Below are 25,403 nucleotides of genomic sequence, written 5' to 3'. Positions count from 1 at the left end.
GTACGGCAACTGCTCCGCCCTCAACCGTAAGGCTCTCCAGAGGGTAGTGAGGTCTGCACAACGCATCACCGGGGGCAAACTACCTGCCCTCCAGGACACCTACACCACCCGATGTTACAGGAAGGCCATAAAGATCATCAAGGACATCAACCACCCGAACCACTGCCTGTTCACCCTGCTATCATCCAGAAGGCGAGGTCAGTACAGGTGCATCAAAGCTGGGACTGAGAGACTGAAAAACAGCTTCTATCTCAAGGCTATCAGACTGTTAAACAGCCACCATTGAGTGGCTGCTGCCAACACACTGTCATTGACACTGACCCAACTCCAGCCACTTTAATAATGGGAATTGATGGGAAATGATGTAAATATATCACTAGCCACTTTAAACAATGCTACCTTATATAATGTTACTTACCCTACATTATTCATCTCATATGCATACGTATATACTGCACTCTACATCATCGACTGCATCCTTATGTAATACATGTATCACTAGCCACTTTAACTATGCCACTTTGTTTACTTTGTCTACATACTCATCTCATATGTATATACTGTACTCGATACCATCTACTGTATGCTGCTCTGTACCATCACTCACTCATATATCCTTATGTACATATTCTTTATCCCCTTACACTGTGTATAAGACAGTAGTTTTAGAATTGTTAGTTAGATTACTTGTTGGTTATCACTGCATTGTCGGAACTAGAAGCACAAGCATTTCGCTACACTCGCATTAACATCTGCTAACCATGTGTATGTGACAAATAAAATTTGATTTGATTTGATTTGGCTATGTGGGGTGGCCAGTCCTCTTCTGGCTGTGCCGGGTGGAGATTATAACAGAACATGACCAAGATGTTCAAATGTTCGTAAATGACCAGCATGGTCGTATAATAATAAGGCAGAACAGTTGAAACTGGAGCAGCAGCACGGCCAGGTGGACTGGGGACAGCAAGGAGTCATCATGTCAGATAGTCCTGGGGCATGGTCCTAGGGCTCAGGTCCTCCGAGAGAGAGAAAGAAAGAGAGAATTAGAGAGAGCCTATGTGGGGTGGCCAGTCCTCTTAAAAGCAGTTGGAGGCCACGGAAGGAGTGTTGAATGTTGTTGAAAATCGTTTGGATGTTTGTTAACACAGTGTCCAAAGAAGGGCCAGAACTATACAGAATGGTGTCGTCTGCGTAGAGGTGGATCAGAGAATCACCAGCAGCAAGAGCGACGTCATTGATGTATAGAGTGAAGAGAGTCGGCCTGAGAATTGAACCCATAGAGACTGCCAGAGGTCTGGACAACAGGCCCTCCAATTTGACACACTGAACTCTGTCTGAGAAGTAGATGGTGAACCAGGCGAGGCAGTCATTAGAGAAACCAAGGCTGACACCCAGAGGAGGGAGGGTGGTCCATTTCCCTAACAGCCCCTCAACAGCCACCGACCCTCTCTGCTGCAGAATGTCAATGACCTCCCTCTGGGGAGTTTTCATATTCTAAGCCATTAAAGTTTAATCTTTTCATCCCTGTAGTTGTGGCCCACCCCCCTACTGCTTATAACAAAGCCACACGCAGACAGGATGGCAGCGACTGGTAAATCCCCTGAGGCCAGAGCTATGGGTGGCAGCGACTAGTAAATCCAGGCCAGAGCTATGGGTGGCAGCGACTAGTAAATCCAGGCCAGAGTTATGGGTGGCAGCGACTAGTAAATCCCCTGAGGCCAGAGCTATGGGTGGCAGCGACTGGTAAATCCCCTGAGGCCAGAGCTATGGGTGGCAGCGACTAGTAAATCCCCTTAGGCCAGAGCTATGGGTGGCAGCGACTAGTAAATCCAGCCCAGAGCTATGGGTGGCAGCGACTAGTAAATCCAGGCCAGAGTTATGGGTGGCAGCGACTGGTAAATCCCCTGAGGCCAGAGCTATGGGTGGCAGTGACTAGTAAATCCCCTGAGGCCAGAGCTATGGGTGGCAGCGACTAGTAAATCCCGAGGCCAGAGCTATGGGTGGCAGCGACTAGTAAATCCCCGTAGGCCAGAGCTATGGGTGGCAGCGACTAGTAAATCCCCTTAGGCCAGAGCTATGGGTGGCAGCGACTAGTAAATCCAGGCCAGAGTTATGGGTGGCAGCGACTAGTAAATCTCCTGAGGCCAGAGCTATGGGTGGCAGCGACTAGTAAATCCCCTGAGGCCAGAGTTATGGGTGGCAGCGACTAGTAAATCCCCTTAGGCCGGAGCTATGGGTGGCAGCGACTAGTAAATCCCCTTAGGCCAGAGCTATGGGTGGCAGCGACTAGTAAATCCCCTTAGGCCAGAGTTATGGGTGGCAGCGACTAGTAAATCCCCTTAGGCCAGAGTTATGGGTGGCAGCGACTAGTAAATCCCCTGAGGCCAGAGTTATGGGTGGCAGCGACTGGTAAATCCAGGCCAGAGCTATGGGTGACAGCGACTAGTAAATCCAGGCCAGAGCTATGGGTGGCAGCGACTAGTAAATCCCCTGAGGCCAGAGCTATGGGTGGCAGCGACTAGTAAATCCCCTGAGGCCAGAGCTATGGGTGGCAGCGACTAGTAAATCCCCTGAGGCCAGAGCTATGGGTGGCAGCGACTAGTAAATCCCCTGAGGCCAGAGCTATGGGTGGCAGCGACTAGTAAATCCCCTTAGGCCAGAGCTATGGGTGGCAGCGACTAGTAAATCCAGGCCAGAGTTATGGGTGGCAGCGACTAGTAAATCCCCTTAGGCCAGAGCTATGGGTGGCAGCGACTAGTAAATCCCCTGAGGCCAGAGCTATGGGTGGCAGCGACTAGTAAATCCCCTGAGGCCAGAGCTATGGGTGGCAGCGACTAGTAAATCCCCTTAGGCCAGAGCTATGGGTGGCAGCGACTAGTAAATCCCCTGAGGCCAGAGCTATGGGTGGCAGCGACTAGTAAATCCCCTTAGGCCAGAGCTATGGGTGGCAGCGACTAGTAAATCCCCTGAGGCCCGAGCTATGGGTGGCAGCGACTAGTAAATCCAGGCCAGAGCTATGGGTGGCAGCGACTAGTAAAACCCCGGAGGCCAGAGCTATGGGTGGCAGCGACTAGTAAAACCCCGGAGGCCAGAGCTATGGGTGGCAGCGACTAGTAAATCCCCTTAGGCCAGAGCTATGGGTGGCAGCGACTAGTAAATCCAGGCCAGAGCTATGGGTGGCAGCGACTAGTAAATCCCCTTAGGCCAGAGCTATGGGTGGCAGCGACTAGTAAATCCCCTTAGGCCAGAGTTATGGGTGGCAGCGACTAGTAAATCCCCTTAGGCCAGAGTTATGGGTGGCAGCGACTAGTAAATCCCCTGAGGCCAGAGCTATGGGTGGCAGCGACTAGTAAATCCCCTGAGGCCAGAGTTATGGGTGGCAGCGACTAGTAAATCCAGGCCAGAGCTATGGGTGACAGCGACTAGTAAATCCAGGCCAGAGCTATGGGTGGCAGCGACTAGTATATCCAGGCCAGAGCTATGGGTGGCAGCGACTAGTAAATCCCCTTAGGCCAGAGCTATTTGTGGCAGCGACTAGTAAATCCCCTGAGGCCAGAGCTATGGGTGGCAGCGACTAGTAAATCCCCTGAGGCCAGAGCTATGGGTGGCAGCGACTAGTAAATCCCCTGAGGCCAGAGCTATGGGTGGCAGCGACTAGTAAATCCCCTGAGGCCAGAGCTATGGGTGGCAGCGACTAGTAAATCCCCTGAGGCCAGAGCTATGGGTGGCAGCGACTAGTAAATCCCCTTAGGCCAGAGCTATGGGTGGCAGCGACTAGTAAATCCCCTTAGGCCAGAGCTATGGGTGGCAGCGACTAGTAAATCCCCTTAGGCCAGAGCTATGGGCTGCAGCGACTAGTAAATCCCCTGAGGCCAGAGCTATGGGTGACAGCGACTAGTAAATCCAGGCCAGAGTTATGGGTGGCAGCGACTAGTAAATCCAGGCCAGAGCTATGGGTGGCAGCGACTAGTAAATCCAGGCCAGAGTTATGGGTGGCAGCGACTAGTAAATCCCCTGAGGCCAGAGCTATGGGTGGCAGCGACTAGTAAATCCCCTGAGGCCAGAGCTATGGGTGGCAGCGACTAGTAAATCCAGGCCAGAGTTATGGGTGGCAGCGACTAGTAAATCCAGGCCAGAGCTATGGGTGGCAGCGACTAGTAAATCCCCTGAGGCCAGAGCTATGGGTGGCAGCGACTAGTAAATCCAGGCCAGAGCTATGGGTGGCAGCGACTAGTAAATCCAGGCCAGAGTTATGGGTGGCAGCGACTAGTAAATCCAGGCCAGAGCTATGGGTGGCAGCGACTAGTAAATCCAGGCCAGAGCTATGGGTGGCAGCGACTAGTAAATCCCCTTAGGCCAGAGCTATGGGTGGCAGCGACTAGTAAATCCCCTGAGGCCCGAGCTATGGGTGGCAGCGACTAGTAAATCCAGGCCAGAGCTATGGGTGGCAGCGACTAGTAAAACCCCCGGAGGCCAGAGCTATGGGTGGCAGCGACTAGTAAAACCCCGGAGGCCAGAGCAATGGGTGGCAGCGACTAGTAAATCCCCTTAGGCCAGAGCTATGGGTGGCAGCGACTAGTAAATCCAGGCCAGAGCTATGGGTGGCAGCGACTAGTAAATCCCCTTAGGCCAGAGCTATGGGTGGCAGCGACTAGTAAATCCCCTTAGGCCAGAGTTATGGGTGGCAGCGACTAGTAAATCCCCTGAGGCCAGAGTTATGGGTGGCAGCGACTAGTAAATCCCCTGAGGCCAGAGCTATGGGTGGCAGCGACTAGTAAATCCCCTGAGGCCAGAGTTATGGGTGGCAGCGACTAGTAAATCCAGGCCAGAGCTATGGGTGACAGCGACTAGTAAATCCAGGCCAGAGCTATGGGTGGCAGCGACTAGTAAATCCAGGCCAGAGCTATGGGTGGCAGCGACTAGTAAATCCCCTTAGGCCAGAGCTATGGATGGCAGCGACTAGTAAATCCCCTGAGGCCAGAGCTATGGGTGGCAGCGACTAGTAAATCCCCTGAGGCCAGAGCTATGGGTGGCAGCGACTAGTAAATCCCCTGAGGCCAGAGCTATGGGTGGCAGCGACTAGTAAATCCCCTGAGGCCAGAGCTATGGGTGGCAGCGACTAGTAAATCCCCTGAGGCCAGAGCTATGGGTGGCAGCGACTAGTAAATCCCCTGAGGCCAGAGCTATGGGTGGCAGCGACTAGTAAATCCCCTGAGGCCAGAGCTATGGGTGGCAGCGACTAGTAAATCCCCTTAGGCCAGAGCTATGGGTGGCAGCGACTAGTAAATCCCCTGAGGCCAGAGCTATGGGTGGCAGCGACTAGTAAATCCAGGCCAGAGTTATGGGTGGCAGCGACTAGTAAATCCAGGCCAGAGCTATGGGTGGCAGCGACTAGTAAATCCCCTGAGGCCAGAGCTATGGGTGGCAGCGACTAGTAAATCCCCTGAGGCCAGAGCTATGGGTGGCAGCGACTAGTAAATCCCCTGAGGCCAGAGCTATGGGTGGCAGCGACTAGTAAATCCCCTGAGGCCAGAGCTATGGGTGGCAGCGACTAGTAAATCCCCTGAGGCCAGAGCTATGGGTGGCAGCGACTAGTAAATCCCCTGAGGCCAGAGCTATGGGTGGCAGCGACTAGTAAATCCCCTGAGGCCAGAGCTATGGGTGGCAGCGACTAGTAAATCCCCTGAGGCCAGAGTTATGGGTGGCAGCGACTAGTAAATCCAGGCCAGAGCTATGGGTGACAGCGACTAGTAAATCCAGGCCAGAGCTATGGGTGGCAGCGACTAGTAAATCCAGGCCAGAGCTATGGGTGGCAGCGACTAGTAAATCCCCTTAGGCCAGAGCTATGGATGGCAGCGACTAGTAAATCCCCTGAGGCCAGAGCTATGGGTGGCAGCGACTAGTAAATCCCCTGAGGCCAGAGCTATGGGTGGCAGCGACTAGTAAATCCCCTGAGGCCAGAGCTATGGGTGGCAGCGACTAGTAAATCCCCTGAGGCCAGAGCTATGGGTGGCAGCGACTAGTAAATCCCCTGAGGCCAGAGCTATGGGTGGCAGCGACTAGTAAATCCCCTGAGGCCAGAGCTATGGGTGGCAGCGACTAGTAAATCCCCTTAGGCCAGAGCTATGGGTGGCAGCGACTAGTAAATCCCCTTAGGCCAGAGCTATGGGTGGCAGCGACTAGTAAATCCCCTGAGGCCAGAGCTATGGGTGGCAGCGACTAGTAAATCCAGGCCAGAGTTATGGGTGGCAGCGACTAGTAAATCCAGGCCAGAGCTATGGGTGGCAGCGACTAGTAAATCCCCTGAGGCCAGAGCTATGGGTGGCAGCGACTAGTAAATCCCCTGAGGCCAGAGCTATGGGTGGCAGCGACTAGTAAATCCCCTGAGGCCAGAGCTATGGGTGGCAGCGACTAGTAAATCCCCTGAGGCCAGAGCTATGGGTGGCAGCGACTAGTAAATCCAGGCCAGAGTTATGGGTGGCAGCGACTAGTAAATCCAGGCCAGAGCTATGGGTGGCAGCGACTAGTAAATCCCCTGAGGCCAGAGCTATGGGTGGCAGCAACTAGTAAATCCAGGCCAGAGCTATGGGTGGCAGCGACTAGTAAATCCAGGCCAGAGTTATGGGTGGCAGCGACTAGTAAATCCAGGCCAGAGCTATGGGTGGCAGTGACTAGTAAATCCAGGCCAGAGCTATGGGTGGCAGCGACTAGTAAATCCAGGCCAGAGTTATGGGTGGCAGCGACTAGTAAATCCCCTGAGGCCAGAGTTATGGGTGGCAGCGACTGGTAAATCCCCTGAGGCCAGAGTTATGGGTGGCAGCGACTAGTAAATCCCCTGAGGCCAGAGCTATGGGTGGCAGCGACTAGTAAATCCCCTTAGGCCAGAGCTATGGGTGGCAGCGACTAGTAAATCCCCTGAGGCCAGAGCTATGGGTGGCAGCGACTAGTAAATCCCCTGAGGCCAGAGCTATGGGTGGCAGCGACTAGTAAATCCCCTGAGGCCAGAGTTATGGGTGGCAGCGACTAGTAAATCCCCTTAGGCCAGAGCTATGGGTGGCAGCGACTAGTAAATCCAGGCCAGAGTTATGGGTGGCAGCGACTAGTAAATCCCCTTAGGCCAGAGTTATGGGTGGCAGCGACTAGTAAATCCCCTTAGGCCAGAGTTATGGGTGGCAGCGACTAGTAAATCCCCTGAGGCCAGAGCTATGGGTGGCAGCGACTAGTAAATCCCCTGAGGCCAGAGCTATGGGTGGCAGCGACTAGTAAATCCCCTGAGGCCAGAGCTATGGGTGGCAGCGACTAGTAAATCCCCTTAGGCCAGAGCTATGGGTGGCAGCGACTAGTAAATCCCCTTAGGCCAGAGCTATGGGTGGCAGCGACTAGTAAATCCCCTGAGGCCCGAGCTATGGGTGGCAGCGACTAGTAAATCCAGGCCAGAGCTATGGGTGGCAGCGACTAGTAAAACCCCGGAGGCCAGAGCTATGGGTGGCAGCGACTAGTAAAACCCCGGAGGCCAGAGCTATGGGTGGCAGCGACTAGTAAATCCCCTTAGGCCAGAGCTATGGGTGGCAGCGACTAGTAAATCCAGGCCAGAGTTATGGGTGGCAGCGACTAGTAAATCCAGGCCAGAGCTATGGGTGGCAGCGACTAGTAAATCCCCTGAGGCCAGAGTTATGGGTGGCAGCGACTAGTAAATCCAGGCCAGAGTTATGGGTGGCAGTGACTAGTAAAACCCCTGAGGCCAGAGCTATGGGTGGCAGCGACTAGTAAATCCCCTGAGGCCAGAGTTATGGGTGGCAGCGACTAGTAAATCCAGGCCAGAGTTATGGGTGGCAGCGACTAGTAAATCCAGGCCAGAGCTATGGGTGGCAGCGACTAGTAAATCCCCTTAGGCCAGAGTTATGGGTGGCAGCGACTAGTAAATCCCCTTAGGCCAGAGCTATGGGTGGCAGCGACTAGTAAATCCAGGCCAGAGTTATGGGTGGCAGCGACTAGTAAATCCCCTTAGGCCAGAGCTATGGGTGGCAGCGACTAGTAAATCCCCTGAGGCCAGAGCTATGGGTGGCAGCGACTGGTAAATCCCCTTAGGCCAGAGCTATGGGTGGCAGCGACTAGTAAATCCAGGCCAGAGTTATGGGTGGCAGCGACTAGTAAATCCAGGCCAGAGCTATGGGTGGCAGCGACTAGTAAATCCAGGCCAGAGTTATGGGTGGCAGCGACTAGTAAATCCCCTTAGGCCAGAGCTATGGGTGGCAGCGACTAGTAAATCCCCTTAGGCCAGAGCTATGGGTGGCAGCGACTAGTAAATCCAGGCCAGAGTTATGGGTGGCATTTCAGAAAAATCAACTATTCTGTGTCTGATGCTAATCAGTGAGGATAAAACAAATACAATCAAACCAGAGACCAACGTCAGAGAAGCAGCTGATGAGAAATGATCCGTGTGTGTGTGTGTGAGTGTGAGTGTGAGTGAGGGTGTGAGCGTGTGTGTGTGTGAGTGAGTGAGCGTGTGTGTGTGTGTATGTGAGTGTGTATGTGAGTGAGTGAGCGTGTGTGTGTGTGAGTGAGTGAGCGTGTGAGCGTGTGTGTGAGTGAGCGTGTGTGTGTGTGTGTGTGTGTATGTGAGTGAGCGTGTGTGTTTGTGTATGTGAGTGTGTATGTGAGTGAGTGAGCGTGTGTGTGTGTGTGTGTGTGTGAGTGTGTGTGTGAGTGAGGGTGTGAGCGTGTGTGTGTGTGAGTGAGTGAGCGTGTGTGTGTGTGTATGTGAGTGTGTATGTGAGTGAGTGAGCGTGTGTGTGTGTGAGTGAGTGAGCGTGTGAGCGTGTGTGTAAGTGAGTGAGCGTGTGTGTGTGTGTGTGTGTGTATGTGAGTGAGCGTGTGTGTGTGTGTATGTGAGTGAACGTGTGTGTGTGTGTGTGTGCCTTGCTCCACTTACCCATCTGCAGTTCGTTGATGGTCTCGACCAGGGACCAGTCGGGGCTGAAGCCACAGTGGGACTTGTCCAACAAGCTGTCCAGAACCTGTCTGACCGTCTGCCTCTCGTCCACCATCATGGTTTTAGAGCTCTCGTCTGACAGGTGCACTCTGATCACCAGCTAGAGGGGAGGAGACACAGGAATGGTTAGATTCCTATTCTGGAATGAGAAGAAATCTAGAATAATCCACGCGAGCTGATCCCCGGCAAGGCAAACACTAGACAAAGCTGTCAGTCCAAGACACTTTTCACAGAAGTGTTGGTCACATCTGACAAACAGACCAATAGTGTCCAATGTGATGGTTCAGTAAAAGCTAGTCACCAGCTAGAGGACAATACACAGGGTGAGTACAGCAGGTAAACAGTTTATACTGAATCAGATTGATTAGGACACAGGACATGATGTCATTCTGGTTACTACTCTACTGAATCAGATTGATTAGGACATGATGTCATTCTGGTTACTACTCACTGAATCAGATTGATTACTGACACAGGACATGATGTCATTCTGGTTACTACTCTACTGAATCAGATTGATCAGGACATGATGTCATTCTGGTTACTACTCTACTGAATCAGATTGATTAGGACATGATGTCATTCTGGTTACTACTCACTGAATCAGATTGATTACTGACACAGGACATGATGTCATTCTGGTTACTACTCTACTGAATCAGATTGATCAGGACATGATGTCATTCTGGTTACTACTCTACTGAATCAGATTGATCAGGACATGATGTCATTCTGGTTACTACTCACTGAATCAGATTGATTACTGACACAGGACATGATGTCATTCTGGTTACTACTCTACTGAATCAGATTGATCAGGACATGATGTCATTCTGGTTACTACTCTACTGAATCAGATTGATTACTGACACAGGACATGATGTCATTCTGGTTACTACTCACTGAATCAGATTGATTAGGACACAGGACATGATGTCATTCTGGTTACTACTCTACTGAATCAGATTGATCAGGACATGATGTCACTCTGGTTACTACTCTACTGAATCAGATTGATCAGGACATGATGTCATTCTGGTTACTACTCTACTGAATCAGATTGATTAGGACATGATGTCATTCTGGTTACTACTCTACTGAATCAGATTGATCAGGACATGATGTCATTCTGGTTACTACTCACTGAATCAGATTGATTAGGACACAGGACATGATGTCATTCTGGTTACTACTCACTGAATCAGATTGATTACTGACACAGGACATGATGTCATTCTGGTTACTACTCACTGAATCAGATTGATTAGGACATGATGTCATTCTGGTTACTACTCACTGAATCAGATTGATCAGGACATGATGTCATTCTGGTTACTACTCACTGAATCAGATTGATTACTGACACAGGACATGATGTCATTCTGGTTACTACTCACTGAATCAGATTGATTAGGACACAGGACATGATGTCATTCTGGTTACTACTCACTGAATCAGATTGATTACTGACACAGGACATGATGTCATTCTGGTTACTACTCACTGAATCAGATTGATTAGGACACAGGACATGATGTCATTCTGGTTACTACTCACTGAATCAGATTGATTACTGACACAGGACATGATGTCATTCTGGTTACTACTCACTGAATCAGATTGATTAGGACATGATGTCATTCTGGTTACTACTCTACTGAATCAGATTGATTAGGACATGATGTCATTCTGGTTACTACTCACTGAATCAGATTGATTAGGACATGATGTCATTCTGGTTACTACTCACTGAATCAGATTGATTACTGACACAGGACATGATGTCATTCTGGTTACTACTCACTGAATCAGATTGATTAGGACATGATGTCATTCTGGTTACTACTCTACTGAATCAGATTGATTAGGACACAGGACATGATGTCATTATGGTTACTACTCACTGAATCAGATTGATTAGGACACAGGACATGATGTCATTCTGGTTACTACTCACTGAATCAGATTGATTAGGACATGATGTCATTATGGTTACTACTCACTGAATCAGATTGATTAGGACACAGGACATGATGTCATTATGGTTACTACTCACTGAATCAGATTGATTAGGACATGATGTCATTATGGTTACTACTCACTGAATCAGATTGATTAGGACACAGGACATGATGTCATTATGGTTACTACTCACTGAATCAGATTGATTAGGAAATGATGTCATTCTGGTTACTACTCTACTGAATCAGATTGATTAGGACATGATGTCATTCTGGTTACTACTCACTGAATCAAATTGATTACTGACACAGGACATGATGTCATTCTGGTTACTACTCACTGAATCAGATTGATCAGGACATGATGTCATTCTGGTTACTACTCACTGAATCAGATTGATTAGGACATGATGTCATTCTGGTTACTACTCTACTGAATCAGATTGATTACTGACACAGGACATGATGTCATTCTGGTTACTACTCACTGAATCAGATTGATCAGGACATGATGTCATTCTGGTTACTACTCTACTGAATCAGATTGATTAGGACATGATGTCATTCTGGTTACTACTCACTGAATCAGATTGATTAGGACATGATGTCATTCTGGTTACTACTCACTGAATCAGATTGATTAGGACATGATGTCATTCTGGTTACTACTCACTGAATCAGATTGATTAGGACACAGGACATGATGTCATTCTGGTTACTACTCACTGAATCAGATTGATCAGGACATGATGTCATTCTGGTTACTACTCACTGAATCAGATTGATCAGGACATGATGTCATTCTGGTTACTACTCTACTGAATCAGATTGATTAGGACACAGGACATGATGTCATTCTGGTTACTACTCTACTGAATCAGATTGATTAGGACACAGAACATGATGTCATTATGGTTACTACTCACTGAATCAGATTGATTAGGACACAGGACATGATGTCACTCTGGTTACTACTCACTGAATCAGATTGATTAGGACATGATGTCATTCTGGTTACTACTCACTGAATCAGATTGATTAGGACACAGGACATGATGTCATTCTGGTTACTACTCACTGAATCAGATTGATTAGGACACAGGACATGATGTCATTCTGGTTACTACTCTACTGAATCAGATTGATTAGGACATGATGTCATTCTGGTTACTACTCACTGAATCAGATTGATTAGGACACAGGACATGATGTCATTCTGGTTACTACTCACTGAATCAGATTGATCAGGACATGATGTCATTCTGGTTACTACTCACTGAATCAGATTGATCAGGACATGATGTCATTCTGGTTACTACTCTACTGAATCAGATTGATTACTGACATGATGTCATTCTGGTTACTACTCACTGAATCAGATTGATTAGGACACAGGACATGATGTCATTCTGGTTACTACTCACTGAATCAGATTGATCAGGACATGATGTCATTCTGGTTACTACTCTACTGAATCAGATTGATTACTGACACAGGACATGATGTCACTCTGGTTACTACTCTACTGAATCAGATTGATCAGGACATGATGTCATTCTGGTTACTACTCTACTGAATCAGATTGATTAGGACACAGGACATGATGTCATTCTGGTTACTACTCTACTGAATCAGATTGATCAGGACATGATGTCATTCTGGTTACTACTCTACTGAATCAGATTGATTAGGACATGATGTCATTCTGGTTACTACTCACTGAATCAAATTGATTACTGACACAGGACATGATGTCATTCTGGTTACTACTCACTGAATCAGATTGATCAGGACATGATGTCATTCTGGTTACTACTCACTGAATCAGATTGATTAGGACATGATGTCATTCTGGTTACTACTCTACTGAATCAGATTGATTACTGACACAGGACATGATGTCATTCTGGTTACTACTCACTGAATCAGATTGATCAGGACATGATGTCATTCTGGTTACTACTCTACTGAATCAGATTGATTAGGACATGATGTCATTCTGGTTACTACTCACTGAATCAGATTGATTAGGACATGATGTCATTCTGGTTACTACTCACTGAATCAGATTGATTAGGACATGATGTCATTCTGGTTACTACTCACTGAATCAGATTGATTAGGACACAGGACATGATGTCATTCTGGTTACTACTCACTGAATCAGATTGATCAGGACATGATGTCATTCTGGTTACTACTCACTGAATCAGATTGATCAGGACATGATGTCATTCTGGTTACTACTCTACTGAATCAGATTGATTAGGACACAGAACATGATGTCATTATGGTTACTACTCACTGAATCAGATTGATTAGGACACAGGACATGATGTCACTCTGGTTACTACTCACTGAATCAGATTGATTAGGACATGATGTCATTCTGGTTACTACTCACTGAATCAGATTGATTACTGACATGATGTCATTCTGGTTACTACTCACTGAATCAGATTGATTAGGACACAGGACATGATGTCATTCTGGTTACTACTCACTGAATCAGATTGATCAGGACATGATGTCATTCTGGTTACTACTCTACTGAATCAGATTGATTACTGACATGATGTCATTCTGGTTACTACTCACTGAATCAGATTGATTAGGACACAGGACATGATGTCATTCTGGTTACTACTCACTGAATCAGATTGATCAGGACATGATGTCATTCTGGTTACTACTCTACTGAATCAGATTGATTACTGACACAGGACATGATGTCACTCTGGTTACTACTCTACTGAATCAGATTGATCAGGACATGATGTCATTCTGGTTACTACTCTACTGAATCAGATTGATTAGGACACAGGACATGATGTCATTCTGGTTACTACTCTACTGAATCAGATTGATCAGGACATGATGTCATTCTGGTTACTACTCTACTGAATCAGATTGATTAGGACATGATGTCATTCTGGTTACTACTCACTGAATCAGATTGATTATTGATTAGGACATGATGTCATTCTGGTTACTGCTCACTGAATCAGACTGATTATTGATTAGGACATGATGTCATTCTGGTTACTGCTCACTGAATCAGACTGATTATTGATTAGGACATGATGTCATTCTGGTTACTACTCACTGAATCAGATTGATTACTGACACAGGACATGATGTCATTCTGGTTACTGCTCACTGAATCAGACTGATTATTGATTAGGACATGATGTCATTCTGGTTACTACTCACTGAATCAGATTGATCAGGACATGATGTCATTCTGGTTACTACTCACTGAATCAGATTGATCAGGACATGATGTCATTCTGGTTACTACTCTACTGAATCAGATTGATTAGGACATGATGTCATTCTGGTTACTACTCACTGAATCAGATTGATTAGGACATGATGTCATTCTGGTTACTACTCACTGAATCAGATCACTGAACACAGGACATGATGTCATTCTGGTTACTACTCACTGAATCAGATCACTGAACACAGGACATGATGTCATTCTGGTTACTACTCACTGAATCAGATCACTGAACACAGGACATGATGTCATTCTGGTTACTACTCTACTTAATCAGATTGATTACGGACATGATGTCATTCTGGTTACTACTCTACTGAATCAGATTGATTACTGACACAGGACATGATGTCATTCTGGTTACTACTCACTGAATCAGATTGATTATTGATTAGGACATGATGTCATTCTGGTTACTGCTCACTGAATCAGATTGATTAGGACATGATGTCATTCTGGTTACTACTCACTGAATCAGATTGATTACTGACACAGGACATGATGTCACTCTGGTTACTACTCTACTGAATCAGATTGATTAGGACATGATGTCATTCTGGTTACTGCTCACTGAATCAGATTGATTACTGACACAGGACATGATGTCATTCTGGTTACTACTCACTGAATCAGATTGATTACTGACACAGGACATGATGTCACTCTGGTTACTACTCACTGAATCAGATTGATTACTGACATGATGTCATTCTGGTTACTACTCTACTGAATCAGATTGATTAGGACACAGGACATGATGTCATTCTGGTTACTACTCTACTGAATCAGATTGATTAGGACATGATGTCATTCTGGTTACTACTCACTGAATCAGATTGATTACTGACACAGGACATGATGTCATTCTGGTTACTACTCACTGAATCAGATTGATTACTGACACAGGACATGATGTCATTCTGGTTACTACTCACTGAATCAGATTGATTACTGACACAGACTCAAAATCTTATTGGGACAGGGCAGCCTGCAGGTACAGTGTCCTCTGTAATTATTGGGACAGGGAGGCCTGCAGGTACAGTGTCCTCTGTAATTATTGGGACAGGGAGGCCTGCAGGTACAGTGTCCTCTGTAATTATTGGGACAGGGAAGCCTGCAGGTACAGTGTCCTCTGTAATTATTGGGACCGGGCAGACTGCAGGTAGTGTCCTCTGTAATTATTGGGACAGGACAGACTGCAGGTACAGTGTCCTCTGTAATTATTGGGACAGGGAAGCCTGCCTGGGACTGGGACATAGTGCAGACTGTAAGCTTTAATTTGAGGGGATTACTGAGGATAACTGTCATACTATCTACAGTATATGTACGTATCGCCTCTGCGCGTGTGTGATCTCTGCGTGTGTGTGATCTCTGCGTGTGTGTGATCTCTCTGCGCGTGTGTGATCTCTCTGCGTGTGTGTGTGATCTCTGCGTGTGATCTCTGCGTGTGTGTGATCTCTGCGTGTGTGTGATCTCTGCGTGTGTGTGTGATCTCTGCGTGTGTGTGATCTCTGTGTGTGTGTGATCTCTCTCTGCGTGTGTGTGATCTCTGCGTGTGTGTGATCTCTGCGTGTGTGTGATCTCTGTGTGTGTGTGATCTCTCTCTGCGTGTGTGTGATCTCTGTGTGTGTGTGATCTCTCTCTGCGTGTGTGTGATCTCTGCGTGTGTGTGATCTCTGCGTGTGTGTGATCTCTGTGTGTGTGTGATCTCTCTCTGCGTGTGTGTGATCTCTGTGTGTGTGTGATCTCTCTCTGCGTGTGTGTGATCTCTCTCTGCGTGTGTGTGTGATCTCTGCGTGTGTGTGTGTGATCTCTCTGCGCGTGTGTGTGATCTCTGCGTGTGTGTGATCTCTGCGTGGCTACTTGCATCTGTATCGGGGTCAAATCCCATGTATTTATAAAGCCCTTTATACATCACAAAGTGCCTAGTGTTTAAAATGCTGTATAGAAACAATGATAAAAGCAGAGAGAAAACACTGCTGTTAACCACCAGTTCTCTATGCTGTTAACCACCAGTTCACTCTGCTGTTAACCACCAGTTCTCTATGCTGTTAACCACCAGTTCTCTATGCTGTTAACCACCAGTTCACTCTGCTGTTAACCACCAGTTCACTCTGCTGTTAACCACCAGTTCACTCTGCTGTTAACCACCAGTTCACTCTGCTGTTAACCACCAGTTCACTCTGCTGTTAACCACCAGTTCACTCTGCTGTTAACCACCAGTTCACTCTGCTGTTAACCACCAGTTCACTCTGCTGTTAACCACCAGTTCACTCTGCTGTTAACCACCAGTTCACTCTGCTGTTAACCACCAGTTCACTCTGCTGTTAACCACCAGTTCACTCTGCTGTTAACCACCAGTTCTCTATGCTGTTAACCACCAGTTCACTCTGCTGTTAACCACCAGTTCACTCTGCTGTTAACCACCAGTTCACTCTGCTGTTAACCACCAGTTCACTCTGCTGTTAACCACCAGTTCACTATGCTGTTAACCACCAGTTCACTATGCTGTTAACCACCAGTTCACTCTGCTGTTAACCACCAGTTCACTCTGCTGTTAACCACCAGTTCACTATGCTGTTAACCACCAGTTCACTCTGCTGTTAACCACCAGTTCACTCTGCTGTTAACCACCAGTTCACTCTGCTGTTAACCACCAGTTCACTATGCTGTTAACCACCAGTTCACTCTGCTGTTAACCACCAGTTCACTCTGCTGTTAACCACCAGTTCACTCTGCTGTTAACCACCAGTTCACTCTGCTGTTAACCACCAGTTCACTCTGCTGTTAACCACCAGTTCACTCTGCTGTTAACCACCAGTTCACTATGCTGTTAACCACCAGTTCACTCTGCTGTTAACCACCAGTTCACTATGCTGTTAACCACCAGTTCACTCTGCTGTTAACCACCAGTTCACTCTGCTGTTAACCACCAGTTCACTCTGCTGTTAACCACCAGTTCACTATGCTGTTAACCGCCAGTTCACTATGCTGTTAACCGCCAGTTCTCTATGCTGTTAACCGCCAGTTCATTCTGCTGTTAACCACCAGTTCACTATGCTGTTAACCACCAGTTCACTCTGCTGTTAACCACCAGTTCACTCTGCTGTTAACCACCAGTTCATTCTGCTGTTAACCACCAGTTCACTATGCTGTTAACCACCAGTTCACTATGCTGTTAACCACCAGTTCACTATGCTGTTAACCACCAGTTCACTATGCTGTTAACCACCAGTTCACTATGCTGTTAACCACCAGTTCACTCTGCTGTTAACCACCAGTTCACTCTGCTGTTAACCACCAGTTCACTATGCTGTTAACCACCAGTTCACTCTGCTGTTAACCACCAGTTCACTATGCTGTTAACCACCAGTTCACTCTGCTTTTAACCACCAGTTCACTCTGCTGTTAACCACCAGTTCACTATGCTGTTAACCACCAGTTCTCTATGCTGTTAACCACCAGTTCACTCTGCTGTTAACCACCAGTTCACTCTGCTGTTAACCACCAGTTCACTCTGCTGTTAACCACCAGTTCACTCTGCTGTTAACCACCAGTTCACTCTGCTGTTAACCACCAGTTCACTCTGCTGTTAACCACCAGTTCACTCTGCTGTTAACCACCAGTTCTCTATGCTGTTAACCACCAGTTCACTCTGCTGTTAACCACCAGTTCACTCTGCTGTTAACCACCAGTTCACTCTGCTGTTAACCACCAGTTCACTATGCTGTTAACCACCAGTTCACTATGCTGTTAACCACCAGTTCACTCTGCTGTTAACCACCAGTTCACTCTGCTGTTAACCACCAGTTCACTATGCTGTTAACCACCAGTTCACTATGCTGTTAACCACCAGTTCACTCTGCTGTTAACCACCAGTTCACTCTGCTGTTAACCACCAGTTCACTCTGCTGTTAACCACCAGTTCACTCTGCTGTTAACCACCAGTTCACTCTGCTGTTAACCACCAGTTCACTATGCTGTTAACCACCAGTTCACTCTGCTGCAGCCATGGGACGACACCTACAGCAGCCTAGTAGAGACGACACCTACAGCAGCCTAGTAGAGACGACACCTACAGCAGCCTAGTAGGGACGACACCTACAGCAGCCTAGTAGGGACGATACCTACAGCAGCCTAGTAGGGACGACACCTACAGCAGCCTAGTAGGGACGACACCTACAGCAGCCTAGTAGGGACGACACCTACAGCAGCCTAGTAGGGACGACACCTACAGCAGCCTAGTAGGGACGACACCTACAGCAGCCTAGTAGGGACGACACCTACAGCAGCCTAGTAGGGACGACACCTACAGCAGCCTAGTAGGGACGACACCTACAGCAGCCTAGTAGGGACGACACCTACAGCAGCCTAGTAGGGACGACACCTACAGCAGCCTAGTAGGGACGACACCTACAGCAGCCTAGTAGAGACGACACCTACAGCAGCCCAGTAGGGACGACACCTACAGCAGCCCAGTAGGGACGACACCTACAGCAGCCTAGTAGGAACGACACCTACAGCAGCCATGGGACGACACCTACAGCAGCCTAGTAGGAACGACACCTACAGCAGCCTAGTAGAGACGACACCTACAGCAGCCATGGGACGACACCTACAGCAGCCTAGTAGAGACGACACCTACAGCAGCCTAGTAGAGACGACACCTACAGCAGCCTAGTAGGGACGACACCTACAGCAGCCTAGTAGGGACGACACCTACAGCAGCCTAGTAGGGACGACACCTACAGCAGCCCAGTAGGGACGACACCTACAGCAGCCCAGTAGGGACGACACCTACAGCAGCCTAGTAGGGACGACACCTACAGCAGCCTAGTAGGGACGACACCTACAGCAGCCCAGTAGGGACGACACCTACAGCAGCCTAGTAGAGACGACACCTACAGCAGCCATGGGACGACACCTACAGCAGCCATGGGACGACACCTACAGCAGCCTAGTAGGGACGACACCTACAGCAGCCTAGTAGGGACGACACCTACAGCAGCCATGGGACGACACCTACAGCAGCCTAGTAGAGACGACACCTACAGCAGCCATGGTACGACACCTACAGCAGCCTAGTAGGGACGACACCTACAGCAGCCTAGTAGAGACGACACCTACAGCAGCCTAGTAGAGACGACACCTACAGCAGCCTAGTAGAGACGACACCTACAGCAGCCATGGGACGACACCTACAGCAGCCTAGTAGGGACGACACCTACAACAGCCTAGTAGGGACGACACCTACAGCAGCCTAGTAGGGACGACACCTACAGCAGCCATGGGACGACACCTACAGCAGCCTAGTAGGGACGACACCTACAGCAGCCAAGTAGGGACGACACCTACAGCAGCCTAGTAGGGACGACACCTACAGCAGCCATGGGACGACACCTACAGCAGCCTAGTAGGGACGACACCTACAGCAGCCTAGTAGGGACGACACCTACAGCAGCCTAGTAGGGACGACACCTACAGCAGCCTAGTAGGGACGACACCTACAGCAGCCTAGTAGAGACGACACCTACAGCAGCCTAGTAGAGACGACACCTACAGCAGCCTAGTAGGGACGACACCTACAGCAGCCTAGTAGGGACGACACCTACAGCAGCCTAGTAGGGACGACACCTACAGCAGCCTAGTAGAGACGACACCTACAGCAGCCTAGTAGGGACGACACCTACAGCAGTCTAGTAGGGACGACACCTACAGCAGCCTAGTAGGGACGACACCTACAGCAGCCTAGTAGGGACGACACCTACAGCAGCCTAGTAGAGACGACACCTACAGCAGCCTAGTAGAGACGACACCTACAGCAGCCTAGTAGAGACGACACCTACAGCAGCCTAGTAGGGACGACACCTACAGCAGCCTAGTAGAGACGACACCTACAGCAGCCTAGTAGGGACGACACCTACAGCAGCCCAGTAGGGACGACACCTACAGCAGCCTAGTAGGAACGACACCTACAGCAGCCATGGGACGACACCTACAGCAGCCTAGTAGGAACGACACCTACAGCAGCCTAGTAGAGACGACACCTACAGCAGCCATGGGACGACACCTACAGCAGCCTAGTAGGGACGACACCTACAGCAGCCTAGTAGAGACGACACCTACAGCAGCCTAGTAGAGACGACACCTACAGCAGCCTAGTAGGGACGACACCTACAGCAGCCTAGTAGAGACGACACCTACAGCAGCCATGGGACGACACCTACAGCAGCCTAGTAGGAAGTGACTGACCCTCCTTCCTGCCAGACCTGCGGGTGGCGCTACGGGATTAGTGTGGCAATCGGAGTACTTTCTCTCTCAAGTGCACACAAACACACTTCCCCCTACACACACTCATTCACTCACAGGTCACAGACACACACACATTCACTCACAGGTCACAGACACACACACATTCACTCACAGGTCACAGACACACACACACACACACACACTTCCCCCTACACACACTCATTCACTCACAGGTCACAGACACACACACATTCACTCACAGGTCACAGACACACACACACACACTTCCCCCTACACACACTCATTCACTCACAGGTCACAGACACACACTTCCCCCTACACACACACATTCACTCACAGGTCACAGACACACACACACACACTTCCCCCTACACACACTCATTCACTCACGGGCCACAAGCTCAGAATGGTGAACAGGTGACCCAACGCCTGAGCGTTTTCTTCAAGTAATTGTGAGGTCAGTCTGACAGGTGGCGAGCGCCACTCTCCCTTGACGTCCCACAGCAGGCAGGGCAGAGCAGGCCGTATTAAAGCCCAGCCGGGCCACTCTCCCTTCACGTCCCACAGCAGGCAGGGCAGAGCAGGCCGTATTAAAGCCCAGCCGGGCCACTCTCCCTTCACGTCCCACAGCAGGCAGGGCAGAGCAGGCCGTATTAAAGCCCAGCCGGGCCGTTCGCTAATCCTCCAGCTCAGATATGGGCTTAACTCCAGAAGGGTTGTTCCATTACATTACGCAGAGTGGCATAGAGAGTAAGATTGATAAAAAGAGAGAGAGGAAGAGGGATAGGAGGAGACCGGGGAGGAGACGGCGAGATAGAGTGCCTGGGTCCTGCCTGTCCACTATGACCTCAGCTGTTTAACACTGGCCTGACCCAGAAACAGAGTAGAGCTGTTTAACACTGGGCTGACCCAGAAACAGAGTAGAGCTGTTTAACACTGGCCTGACCCAGAAACAGAGTAGAGCTGTTTAACACTGGGCTGACCCAGAAACAGAGTAGAGCTGTTTAACACTGGCCTGACCCAGAAACAGAGTAGAGCTGTTTAACACTGGCCTGACCCAGAAACAGAGTAGAGCTGTTTAACACTGGGCTGACCCACTTATATATAGTAACAGAGGAGACAGACAGGAAGAGAACTCACCTGTTATGTTATAGATAGTAACAGAGGAGACAGACAGGAAGAGAACTCACCTGTTATGTTATAGATAGTAACAGAGGAGACAGACAGGAAGAGAACTCACCTGTTATGTTATATATAGTAACAGAGGAGACAGACAGGAAGAGAACTCACCTTTTTAACTTGGGCCTCCTTGATCTTCTCCAGAGCCACACGGATCTTCTCTGCCTTGGTCTTGGCAGCCTGTTCTTCCTACGGAAACACACACACACACACATTAATACACAGACAAACAACAACACAGGTGCACACAAGGAACAGCAGGACTACAGGAGAGTAGTCTTGAGGTACCTGCCCCCCCCTCTCTCTTCCTCTTGTTCCCCTTATCTAGAGTGGTGGGAACCCCCCCACTCCTCTCTCTCTTCCTCTTGTTCCCCTTGTCTAGAGTGGTGGGAACCCCCCCACTCCTCTCTCTCTTCCTCTTGTTCCCCTTATCTAGAGTGGTGGGAACCCCCCCACTCCTCTCTCTCTTCCTCTTGTTCCCCTTGTCTAGAGTGGTGGGAACCCCCCCACTCCTCTCTCTCGTCCTCTTGTTCCCCTTGTCTAGAGTGGTGGGAACCCCCCCACTCCTCTCTCTCTTCCTCTTGTTCCCCTTGTCTAGAGTGGTGGGAACCCCCCCACTCCTCTCTCTCTTCCTCTTGTTCCCCTTGTCTAGAGTGGTGGGAACCCCCCCACTCCTCTCTCTCGTCCTCTTGTTCCCCTTGTCTAGAGTGGTGGGAACCCCCCCACTCCTCTCTCTCTTCCTCTTGTTCCCCTTGTCTAGAGTGGTGGGAACCCCCCCACTCCTCTCTCTCGTCCTCTTGTTCCCCTTGTCTAGAGTGGTGGGAACCCCCCCACTCCTCTCTCTCTTCCTCTTGTTCCCCTTATCTAGAGTGGTGGGAACCCCCCCACTCCTCTCTCTCTTCCTCTTGTTCCCCTTGTCTAGAGTGGTGGGAACCCCCCCACTCCCACTTACCTGGCTTTTCCAACAAGACGCCATTCTCACTCTAAAAACAGACCAGTTTTTCTGCGTTCCTTTATGGAGAAATAAAAACGTATATTTCAAAGGTTTCTAGAAGGTAGAGAACGGTAGTGAGTGTTTGGGTCAAAAAATAAAATAATCTGTCTCGTTGTTGTCAGAACAATGCCTCGTCTTTCAGCGATGGCTGCTGTTATATATAATCCTCCCGTTGTTTCGTACACAGCCAGATTAGCATTTTGGATTGAAAGCTACATTTTGAACCAATTGTGTCCACAGTAGAAAACAGGATCTGTATTCTCCGTCAGAAGAATATCACAGGAAGTGAAGTAGCAATATAATTTGTAGCAGCAGTCTTTTCTTCTTCTTCTTCTTCTTCTTCTTCTTCTTTTCTTTTTCTTTTCAGTCCTTTCAGGTCCAAAGCACTTCCTCCAAACAACCCGAAGCAGACAGGACTTCTCACACTTCCTGTCTCGTAGTTAATAAACCAATCCCGTTAGTCTCTTCCTGTCCCGTAGTTAAACCAATCCTGTTAGTCTCTTCCTGTCCCGTAGTTAAACCAGTCCTGTTAGTCTCTTCCTGTCCCGTAGTTAATAAACCAATCCTGTTAGTCTCTCTGTCCCGTAGTTAAACCAGTCCTGTTAGTCACTTCCTGTCCCGTAGTTAAACCAGTCCTGTTAGTCTCTTCCTGTCCCGTAGTTAATAAACCAATCCTGTTAGTCACTTCCTGTCCCGTAGTTAAACCAGTCCCGTTAGTCTCTTCCTGTCCCGTAGTTAAACCAATCCTGTTAGTCTCTTCCTGTCCCGTAGTTAAACCAGTCCTGTTAGTCACTTCCTGTCCCGTAGTTAAACCAGTCCTGTTAGTCACTTCCTGTCCCGTAGTTAAACCAATCCTGTTAGTCTCTTTGTCCCGTAGTTAAACCAGTCCTGTTAGTCACTTCCTGTCCCGTAGTTAATAAACCAGTCCTGTTAGTCTCTCTGTCCCGTAGTTAAACCAGTCCTGTTAGTCACTTCCTGTCCCGTAGTTAATAAACCAGTCCTGTTAGTCTCTCTGTCCCGTAGTTAAACCAGTCCTGTTAGTCACTTCCTGTCCCGTAGTTAATAAACCAGTCCTGTTAGTCTCTCTGTCCCGTAGTTAAACCAGTCCTGTTAGTCTCTCTGTCCCGTAGTTAAACCAGTCCTGTTAGTCTCTTCCTGTCCCGTAGTTAAACCAATCCCGTTAGTCTCTTCCTGTCCCGTAGTTAATAAACCAATCCTGTTAGTCTCTTCCTGTCCCGTAGTTAAACCAATCCTGTTAGTCTCTTCCTGTCCCGTAGTTAAACCAATCCTGTTAGTCTCTTCCTGTCCCGTAGTTAAACCAATCCCGTTAGTCTCTTCCTGTCCCGTAGTTAATAAACCAATCCTGTTAGTCACTTCCTGTCCCGTAGTTAAACCAATCCCGTTAGTCTCTTCCTGTCCCGTAGTTAATAAACCAATCCCGTTAGTCACTTCCTGTCCCGTAGTTAATAAACCAATCCCGTTAGTCACTTCCTGTCCCGTAGTTAATAAACCAATCCTGTTAGTCTCTTCCTGTCCCGTAGTTAAACCAATCCCGTTAGTCTCTTCCTGTCCCGTAGTTAATAAACCAATCCCGTTAGTCTCTTCCTGTCCCGTAGTTAAACCAATCCTGTTAGTCTCTTCCTGTCCTTTTTACTGCCAGATGAGGAGCTTCCAATCACAGACATCGATAAGACTAATAAGAAGACGGATCATCTGAATCTATTCCAAGCCGGTTGAAAACCTGTTGTAGTGGGACAGCCCACTCAGACAAGCACCTTGTCAGAGAGTCCTGCCAGAAACTGAGAACAGGAGAGGATCTGACATGGAGGGAGGGAGGAGGGACTGGCTGTACCAACACGTACACACACAGAGACTGTTATCCCTCTCTCTCCATCAGAACATAATCCCTGACAGCGCTGTCCTCACCAAGGGGATCCTGGCGGTTCCACCCTTTAACCAAGGGGATCCTGGCGGTTCCACCCTTTAACCAAGGGGATCCTGGCGGTTCCACCCTTTAACCAAGGGGATCCTGGCGGTTCCACCCTTTAACCAAGGGGATCCTGGCGGTTCCACCCTTTAACCAAGGGGATCCTGGCGGTTCCACCCTTTAACCAAGGGGATCCTGGTGATTTTAACTATGCCATTTTATAGCTGAGTGAGGGGACAGGTGGGGTGTAGGGGAAGGATGGAATGGGACAGGTGGGTGTAGGGGAGGGGGGAGGATGGAGGGGAGAGAATTAAGGCCCAAGCCTCTTATCAGCAGCACCCCTAACCCCCATTCTGCATGGCTGCCCTAGCAACTGCGGCATTAACATAAATATAAATGGAGGGGGAGGGGGGTGACAGGAAGAGCTTTATATGAGAGGAGATTCCATGTGATTTATTACCATTCACATCAGACACACTGAACGTGACGAGGGACCGTCACAACATTAAATGGTGTCAGTCTGTCAGACGGCTGCGCCTCATGATAGACATCTCCAACCTATTTACTGTACGTAATCCTTTTTGAAGTTGTCTTTTTCCGTTCGTATCTGGGGGTGGGTGGAGAGTAGGGGAGGATGGGTGGAGAGTAGGGGAGGATGGGTGGAGAGTAGGGGAGTATGGGTGTGTAGGGGGAGGATGGGGAGAGTAGGATGGGTGGAGAGTAGGGGAGGATGGGTGGAGAGTGGGGGAGGATGGGTGGAGAGTGGGGAGGATGGGTGGAGAGTGGGGAGGATG

General features: G+C 48.8%; 1 protein-coding gene across 1 annotated transcript in view; it reads right to left on the bottom strand.

Annotated features, from left to right (window-relative positions):
• The window catches only part of raph1a (Ras association (RalGDS/AF-6) and pleckstrin homology domains 1a), a 230,720-nt gene that overhangs the window by 45,299 nt on the left and 160,018 nt on the right, over positions 1 to 25,403 (bottom strand). Inside the window, 2 exon segments of the mRNA XM_065019679.1 lie at positions 8,933 to 9,092; positions 21,800 to 21,877. Of these exon segments, the coding sequence (XP_064875751.1) occupies positions 8,933 to 9,092; positions 21,800 to 21,877 (238 nt within the window).

This window comes from Oncorhynchus nerka, linkage group LG1, assembly GCF_034236695.1.
Source record: "Oncorhynchus nerka isolate Pitt River linkage group LG1, Oner_Uvic_2.0, whole genome shotgun sequence".
Classification (NCBI taxonomy): Eukaryota; Metazoa; Chordata; class Actinopteri; order Salmoniformes; family Salmonidae; genus Oncorhynchus; species Oncorhynchus nerka.
This window is presented reverse-complemented; position numbering and strand designations above follow the sequence as displayed.